The 9,422-nt window shown below is 51.2% G+C and overlaps 1 protein-coding gene across 1 annotated transcript in view; it reads right to left on the minus strand.

Moving 5' to 3' along the window:
• Positions 1–9,422, minus strand: part of MYH10 (myosin heavy chain 10) — a 129,134-nt gene that overhangs the window by 10,237 nt on the left and 109,475 nt on the right. Inside the window, exons 23-29 of the mRNA XM_023743952.1 lie at positions 8,243–8,449; positions 6,706–6,810; positions 5,188–5,340; positions 4,297–4,545; positions 3,810–4,022; positions 2,632–2,844; positions 1,426–1,587 (exon numbers count right to left, since the gene is read on the minus strand). Of these exons, the coding sequence (XP_023599720.1) occupies positions 1,426–1,587; positions 2,632–2,844; positions 3,810–4,022; positions 4,297–4,545; positions 5,188–5,340; positions 6,706–6,810; positions 8,243–8,449 (1,302 nt within the window). The remainder of the gene's footprint in view (positions 1–1,425; positions 1,588–2,631; positions 2,845–3,809; positions 4,023–4,296; positions 4,546–5,187; positions 5,341–6,705; positions 6,811–8,242; positions 8,450–9,422) is intronic.

The following is a 9,422-nucleotide window of genomic DNA, read 5'->3' on the forward strand; positions in this document are numbered from 1 at the left end:
CTTAAAATAGCATCAAAATGAATAAAATATTAGGCACCAATTTAGCTAAAGAAGTATAAGGCCAATACACCAAAAACTATACACCATCATTGAAAAAAGGTAAAGAATAGGTAAATAAACGGAAAGATGGCCATGTTCATGGACTGGAAGACAATATTGTTAAGATGGTAATGCTTCCAAACTGATCTATCGAGTCGACACAATATCAAAACCTGAGCTGGCCTTTTTTTTTTCTCTCGCAGAAATTGACAAGTTGATCCTAAAATTCATATGGAATTGCAAAAAACCTGGATAGCTAAACAATCTTGAAAAAGAAGGACAAAGTTGGAGAAATTACACTTTACAAAGTTACGGTAGTCAAGACTATGTAGTATTTGCATAAGGACAGACACATAGATCAGTGGAATAGAATTAATTCAGTGAGGGAAAGAATAGTCTTTTAAACAGATGGTTCTGGGACAACTAGATATCCATATCCAAATGAATAAAGTTGAGTTTATATATAAAACCACATAACAATAATTAACTCAAAATGGAGTTTAAAAGAGTAAGGTTTAAAACTCTCAGGAGAAAACATGACCTTGGTCAGGCAGTGGTTTCACAGATATATTATCCAGGGATGACTTTTCCTTCTAAATTCTCTGAGTATGTGTAGCTACATGACGGTATGCAAACATCCACACACACGTGCAGGATTATAAACTAAACTGCCCTACACAGCATCTTCCTTTGCTCATGTAGGCCCTGCTATCACTGCATTCACATCTCCAGCATTTAAACGGCTGTCAGTCCACTGACATTTAGGCTGTTTCCAGTTTTGCTATCAGGAACATTTCAGCTGTGACCTTGGTATATGAACATTTCTTCTCATCTGTATATTTTATTAGAACACATTTTCAAGATGTGGAATCACCAAGGTCAAAGGGAAGGAGGTTTTCTAAAGCTTTTCGTCACAACAAATACCCTCCCAGAAGTGCCTGCGTATAGGAGGGACCGTCACATCCTGCCCGCACCAGGTCACTGCAGAAACTACTTGGTCATGTGACAGGGAAACCAGCACGGCATGGGAGCAGCAGAAGTGATGACTGAACCAGACTGAGAAGAGGACTAACGCTCACGGCAACCCAGGAGGGGAGTCAACACCACCTTCCGCTCTGGTGGCTCCGCGGCCCCGTTGGCGAAGCACCAACGGAAGCTGTTCAGAGCCCGAAGAGCATTCCTACTGGTGGGTGCTCCACCTGCTGACCCCACCCCGGCTCTGCCCAAGCTCGCCGAGTGCTGAGGGCGGCGTGCCACCTTTGGGGCTGCTGCACCCCCACAGCCAAGGCGATGGCTCTTGGCGGTAAGATGTCAGGCTGGGTGTCGCACAGGCCTTCCTCCCGGGCAGGACGACACCATCGAGGACCTCTGGTTGGCTGCACATACCTGAAGTTTACGAAGCTGCTTGATGACTTCATCCCTAGCCTTGTTTGCAGCCTCAATTTGAGATTCCAGGTCCTTCAAGTCTATTTCCATTTTCTTCTTTGAAGCAACAGCAAGCGCACGCTGCTTCCGCTCGTCCTCCAGCTCTGCCTCGAGCTCCCGCACCTAAGAGACAGCACCGGGTGCCGGTCAGACCCGGATCCTGGCACAGAGGACAGGCAGCCTGGGCCATACAGGGCTCTGGTGACTGCACAGGTCCCCTGCCACCAAGCAGTTACTGTTATTAACAGGAAGCCACAGTAGTGGCATCTTGTTCACAGATCTTTACAAAACACCACCTGGCACACACCATTTCCACCGACTGCTACAAGGCACCTACCAGGGCTGCGTCCCTGATCCCAAGTTCATGTTCCAGGTGATGCAACAAAATGGAAAGACAGGACGGTTTCCTGGGGGAGTTCCCTCCAGGGACAGACACTCAAGCAGCCCGTGGGGAGGCCCAGGTTCCAGGTGCTGAGGTCTCGGGCCAGTACCATGGGGGTGAGCCTGTTGGACAGGATCCCCCAGCCCCACCAGGCCCCCAGGAAATGCACCCGCTGAGTCCAGAATTCCCCACCCACAGAGGCTGTAACAAGTGTTGTCTTAAGCCACTAAATCTGAGCTAATTTGTTATCTATCAATAAGTGACTAATGTAATAAAATTAGTGGAATGAAAATAAACAACTTAAATAATCTAAGAATTGATACCATGAACTCCAAGGGAGTGTCACAATATTCACAACAATTTTTTAAAGTAAATTTTTAGAAATTTAATGTACATTTTAAAAAGAACATAAATCATAAGTGCCTAACCACTATTTTAGTTAAAAAAATGTAAATATCTTTTTTCTCCTTTAGAGAGTGGTTTAATGAGAACACGTGACTGGAACGTCAGCAATGAGCTGAACCACCTGCCAATGCGTTTAGATTCTTTCCTCACCCGTACTTTTAAGACCCACAGAACATGAATTTACACCATATTCCCCAGAGATTTCACTGAGGGAGGGCTTTTCTATCGGTGATTATGCCTTGTAAGCAGCACCGATACTGCCTGAGAACAGGAATTTAATTACATTAAATTGTAAAGAATAAACTTGATGATTTGACTCCAGTTAACGTGCTCTAACGTGAGTGAGCGGGGCTTGAGAATGGCCGCACGCCCCCACCCACCTGCTTAATCAGCAGCCGCTTTTTCTCTTCATTCTGCTCGTCCCTGGTCTGCAAGTCCCTCTCGAACTGGGCCTTCATGGCCTGCATGTTGACCTCCAGGCGCAGCTTGGCGTCCTCCGTGGCCTGGAGCTCGTCCTCCAGCTCTTCCAGCTGGGTCCTCATTTCTTCCACCTGCTGCTCCAGGGCCCGCTTGGATTTTTCAAGTTCATGAACCTAAACCAGTGGTGGGCAAACTCATTAGTCAACAGAGCCAAATATCAACAGTACGATTGAAATTTGTTTTGAGAGCCAATTTTTTTAAACTTAAACCATATAGGTAGGTACACTGTTATTAACATAATTAGGATACTCCTAAGGCTTAGGAAGAGCCACACTCAAGGGGCCAAAGAGCCGCATGTGGCTCGCAAGCCACAGTTTGCCGACCACGGACCTAAACCACAGGCGGCATCGAGAGTTGACCCCCAGCAGGGGCACAGCGAAGCACCTGCAGTCACTTCACTCAACTGGGCAAATGTGATGTGCATTTGACAGGTGAGGAAGCTTAGGCCGAGAGAGGTTCTGGCTTCTGCTGGGCAGACGGACGCTGGTGGGAAAGCCACGTCCTGAACCTGTTTCTGAGTCCTGGGCCCGGCTCGCTGACTGTCCTCACATGTACACTGGGGGACGGCGGGGGGGGGGGGCGTGCAGGGGGATAGGATCCAGCGCGGCTCCTGTGGGCGAGGTGGTGGGGGGAGGAGAAACAGTTCCCCGAAACTCCCAGACTGAACACGTCCCCGGTGCACCTGAGGTCTTCAGGGAAGACACGGGCTCACCGGGAAGGCCCAGTCGCTCCCCTCCAGGCCCCGCTCGGGGCGGAGAGGTCCCACCTGCCTCCCTCCGAGCGGCCCTCGTGCTCGGTAACCACCTGCTGACTCAGGAACCGAGCCCCTCCAGTGAAAGGGCCGCCAGAGCAGGTCAGGGCGGGAGGGCCGGTGAAAGGGACAAGAATCAACAAGTCTCCACCACCCGCAGGTGCTGCTACAGGAACGCCACACCAGGAACGGGCGGCAGGAAACCTGGCCGTTTGTTCCAGAAGACTCTAACCCCGTGCTTAGCCATGGGCCAGGCCCTCCCAGCTCCCCCGGCCCCCCCAAGGAGCTGCCTGCTCCCCCAGTGAAGGGACCAGCCCAGGGACTCACATTCTTGCCCACGTCGTCCTTGGAGCTCATCAGGTCTTCCATGTCTGCCCGGAGCTGCTTGTTCTGCCTCTCGAACTCCTCCTTGGCCTCCAGGGCCTCCTCGAGGGCGCGGGCCAGCGACAGGGCTTTGGTTTCTTTCTCTCTGGCCTCCGCTTCAGCGCGGTCCCGCTCTTCCGCGTAGCGAGCAGAGATGTTCTTCTCTTCTGCCAGCAACTGCACGGAATGGCATCGGGGAAGGTTAAAAACAAGTTCAAAAGCAACGTGGACGCACCCATCATGTCTGACCTATTGCTGAGAACACTGCTGCAAGATTATGGGTGTTCCCTTTTTTCCTTTTCTGCTTTTCCAATTTTGCTGTAAGTGTATATTGCTTTCCAATAGGAAAACATTATTTTAAACTAAAATAGGAGCGAGAGCTCTGCCCGGAGGAAAGGACGGTGGCACTGGCTCTGGAGTCAGGGAGACGGGACGCAGAGCAAGAACCCACCTGGTCAAACTTCTTCTGCTTCTTCTCCAGGTTGGAGACGATCTGGCGCTGGTGGTCCAGGTCCACCATCAGGTCGTCCAGCTCCTGCTGCAGGCGGTTCTTGGTCTTCTCCAGCTTGTCGTAGGCCAGCGCCTTTTCCTCCAGGCGCTGGCTCAGCGCCTCCCCGTCTTTCAGAAGCTTCTTTTTGGCTTCTTCCAAACTTTCAATTGTTCCCAAGTCATCGTCTACTTTCTTCTTTGTGTCAGTCAGCTAGGTTTTACGTCAAGAAAAAAAGATCAATAGTAAAGAAGTCAACTGATTTTCACATTTGAGGAAAAAAGAAAAAACGTGTTTTCAGTATTTTGTGGGAAGAAATAACAAATCAATGCTATTTGATTTTGAGCAAATTAATCTCAGACTGTAACTTAATTTCTTAGCTAATAATCTACAAAGTGATGATGGGATTAAAACCTTACATAGTTGACACAGTCCTGTGTCTTTTTTTTATTTTAAAATATTTTTTATTGATTTTCAGAGAGAGGAAGTGGGGGGGAGAGAGAAACACAGATATGGTAGCAAAACATCCACCGGCTGCCTCCTGCACGGCCCCCACTGGGGTCACACCTGCGACATGGGCGTGCCGACCAGGAACCGAACCAGCAACCCCTTGGTGCGCGGACGACGCCCAATCAACTGAGCCACACTGGCCAGGGCCTGTGTCTTTAATTTAAATGCTTCCAATATCAGAGCCAGCACAGCATCAACATTTGGCTGGGTCAAAGAAAAACCACTTAGTGGGCTTTATTTAGTGCAACCTAATTACGGTCCCCCGTGAGCTGAAGCAATCCAGCACAGCGGGGACATGAGCTGCTAACACGCACTCCAGGCCACCACCGCCTCCTGAGGACACACCTGGGACTGCAGGGCCAGCACTTGCTTCTCCAGGTTCTTCCTGGCCTCCTCCTCCTCCTCCTGCTGCTCCTGCAGGCTGTTCTTCTCCTCCTCCAGCTGCCGAATCCGGCTGCTGAGGTTCAGCTTCTGGCGTGTTTCTTCCTGAAGAAGCTCCTGTTTATTTTATGAAAGGTCGATACTTCAGTTACCTTAATCACCCTCACAAAAGACCTCATTAAAAATGCATGTCATAAAGCACAGAGGGCCTCAGTGTATGAGAAATACCCAGTGATATTAACAAACAGAAAAGATTTAAAAACACACGTGATCACGTTATAACAGCTCTTAACACAAATTCTGCTTCAAACTCATTCAGGAAGAATGGCAGCATCCTCTGTCCACCCAGAGCCCAGGCCAGGAACGTGCAGGTGGCCAAGAGGCCTCCCCTTCCGGCACCTCCTCACTTCTAGACCCCCTTCCTGTCCATGCCCCGCCCCGCCCCGGCACTGGCATTTCTCAGGAGGATTACTACCTCCAGGACTGGGCAACCCTTCCATTGCTTCTCCTTTATACTTTCTGCCCAAGTAATTTTTCTAAAATGTGAGGGCAAACAGGTCCTTCCCACTTAACACCGTCAGAGGCACAGGCAGCTTTCTGTGAGCGGCCCTCTGTCCCTCACCAGCCAGGAGGGGCCTCGGCACAGTGTAGGCCAGTGATGGCGAACCTATGACACGCGTGTCAGAGGTGACACGCAAACTCATTTTTTTGGTTGATTTTTCTTTGTTAAATGGCATTTAAATATATACAATAAATAGCAAAAATATAAGTCTTTGTTTTACTATGGTTTCAAATATCAAAAAATTTCTATATGTGACACGGCACCAGAGTTAAGTTAGGGTTTTTCAAAATGCTGACACGCCGAGCTCAAAAGGTTCGCCATCACTGGCATAGGCCCTAAGTACAGTGGCCCTGTCCCACTACCTCCAGATGCCACTCCTGTGTGTCTCGATCTTTAACCTGTATCCCCAGCACCCAGCCCAGAGCCTGGCAAATACGCTCCATAGAAAGTTTGAAAATTTAACAAAAATAAGATGTAAAACTCCAAGAAAGTTGCTACATTATGTTCATATTATCATGGTCGTTAACCTAACTGCCATCCTAACCAGTAATTTAACACAAGTCGTATGAAAGTAAGAAGCTTCAACACACCCTTTTACAAAATGGACTCTTTCTCCTCGGTCAGCGTATGGACATTTCAACTAGAACAAAACCGCCTTATTGAACTGGCCAGCGACACACGTGTGTGCAACAGGATGCTGCGGGCGAGCCACGCCCCAGGCAGCGCCCCCGCCCGGCCCACGCGCCTGTGCGCCAGAACCTGGGCTCCGCACTGAGCCTGAGTTTCAGGGGCTCCCGAATGTCACGGCTGTCACAGTGCAAGTGGCTCCAGACAGAAGTCACCAGAAACCCGGAAGGCAATTCACATATCGATTCTGGAAATGGCAGCGTTTTAAAGGCCCCTCGCTCCCCCTGGAATACCTGTGTGTCCTGCAGTTGAGACTCAAGACTAGCTGCATCCTTAGAAAATTTAATGCCCTTCTTCTCCGCTTCTTCCAGGAGAGAGGAGACATTATCCAGTTCATTCTGCGAGGAGGAGCAAAGTTACATGCAATCCGTCAGTGAGCAGATAAACGGCCCAGAACCACCACTCTCACGTGAGCATAAAGCAGCACTGAGGGAGGACCGCCAACTCGGTTAAGGAGGACTTTCTCACCGAGAGCCTGTCACCTCCCAACAGTGCCCACATGGGCAGGCACTGTCCCAGCCCCCACACACAAGGACGTCGTCTCTCCCCACGGAGAGGACAGGGAGCCTGGAACTGCAGGGCGCACGCACGGGGGCTCTGAAGAAAGTGTGGGTCTGTGAACACCTGAGCATCACACCCGACTCCGCTACAGAGAGGCGCTCGTGAGGCGGCCCTTGGCCGGCGTCAGGGAACTTAGACTTTGGGAGGCTCCTACGTTCCCCACGTGACAAACGGCTGGCTGTGCCTCAACCAGGAGCAGGAGCACGCGGCTCCTGGGAGTCTTCCCAGTGATGAGTCGTGAGGCGGGCGGGCCTCCCACTTCACACATTCGTGCGAACACTGGTCTATGCCGAACACCTGCTTCCCTCTGGATCTGGCATTTTGGTCTGTGCCAGGCAGAGGGCGCCCGTGCCCGGCCCCTAGTCACCACCCGGGCGCTGTCTCTGGGCTCCCCTGCAGCTGAGGGGCCAGCGCTGCTCTCTGAGGGCCTTGCAGGGACCCGTCCCTTTCCTTCCTGTACCCTTTCACTGTTGTAGGGCCGCACGCCGGGCCCCGGGTCTCCATGCCACACGCTCTGATTGTTTGCAGGGCAGCACACGTAATTACATCTTTCGCACCAACAGACACTGCTCCTGAATTGTTTTTATTGTTTGCACATTAAGTGTGCAAACAATAAAAACAATTATACTTCCAGCTATATTCTTCTATGCACACTTCTGCAGTGGACAGTCTGACTGGAATCTGCGTGCACATCCTTAATGGTTTCCCTGGGACAGACCTCTAGTCGTGAAGTCACTGGGCGGAGGGCGGGGCAGGGGTATCCTATTCTCAAGGCTCATGGCACCAAAACTGCCTGCCACACTGTCCTCCAGAGAAGGCTGTGTTAACTTACACTTAACCACAGTGTAAAAATCCCAGTTTCACAAGCCTTCCCCAAGACTAGGTACAATTTTTTTTGCCAATTGTTCCTGCTCTCTTATTGACTAGACCGATGGAGAAGCTGAAGTTGTACTTGAAACCAGTGAAAGCACTATGTCTATGATTCACTGTGAATTCAGTAGGCTCAGGCCAACTCATGCTGTCTCATTCCTAAGTACAGTTTAACTCAACCACAGAATGCACCCGAGGGACCTACGCTGGACATTTAGGTGATGCGACGCCAGGCACTGAACAGCACATCGGCTGCGGTCTCTCAGGGCCGCGGGGTGCGGGGGAGCTGTGTGCCGAGCTGGGGCATGTGGGGCATGCGGAGTGGTCGCCGGGGCTCACCTGCAGTTTGTTCGCTTTCTCGGCCAGTTCCACGCGGAGCCGGTCCCCCTCGGAGACCTTGGCGTGGAGCTCCTGGACCTGGGCATCCAGTTTCTTCCTCTTGTGCTCAGACTCGGCCTTGACCTGCTGCAGCACCTTCACCTCACACGCCAGCTCCTTGTTGTCTGTCTCCAGGCCCTGCTTGTTCTTCTCCAGATTTGCTTTGAACTAGGAGGGGGGAGGGAAAAACAGTATCTTCATTACACGCCAGGAGAGGCACCGCTTGCTGGTTTGTCGGATTGTGCCCGACACAGTGAGCCTGAGTCAACACTGAATGAATGACTGAAACATCCGCTGTGCTGTGTGGAGAGTGCTGTAGAAGGAACACACGTGTGCACGCTGCTTGGGGTAGTGGGTGCAGATATTTAGGGGCTCACTGCACTGTGTAATTTATCCTTGTCAGTGCAGGCTGGGGGGCGACACCCTGAGCACATCCTGTCCAAAGAGTAACGATTCATTCATGTCCTTCTTGTCTGAAGCGAGCTCTGTCTCAGGTGGTTGTGACAAACGAGTGAGCAGTGTGTGTTGGTGCAAGGTGGTCACAGTAGGCTGGTGTCTCGTGGACGACATGGGACATGGGATCGGCTTTCAAAGCCCTCTCGTTGGGGGTGGCGTGGGGCTCTGCGGCCTTCCTGCCTGGCCTCCACCTGCCTTTCCACTTACTAGCTGTGTGATCCTGGCTTAACTTTCTAACGAGACTGGGCCTCAGTTTCCTCGTCTCTGAGTGAACATGACAGAGACTAACCCATAGGACAGTAACGAAGGTTAAGAAGGCAGTGCACGTGACTGACGCACACTGTGACAGCACTTAGCAGCGACGGACACATACTGAGGGGAATGTCAGTACCTGCTACTGTTGTCACTGTATAAACTGGAAGGTGGTATGTGGGCGGGAGGAGAGAGCACTGGGGAAGTCGGGCAAAGGCACAGAGCGTGGAGGACAGGACAACTGGGAACCGCTGCCCAGGGAGGCTGAGTCAGAGGGTAAATGAAATTAGTTTCATCAGGAGGGAAAGCCTGTGTTAGAGACACACAAGAGGGAGCAATGTGTACAGCGGCTTGAGGTCAGAGGCAGGGGGGCCAAGGGAGAGACGCGCATAAGGAACACGTGAAATATCGGGGTGGGGGTGGGGGTGGGGGT

This window comes from Myotis lucifugus, unplaced genomic scaffold (genome assembly GCF_000147115.1).
Source record: "Myotis lucifugus unplaced genomic scaffold, Myoluc2.0 scaffold_420, whole genome shotgun sequence".
Taxonomy (NCBI): Eukaryota; Metazoa; Chordata; class Mammalia; order Chiroptera; family Vespertilionidae; genus Myotis; species Myotis lucifugus.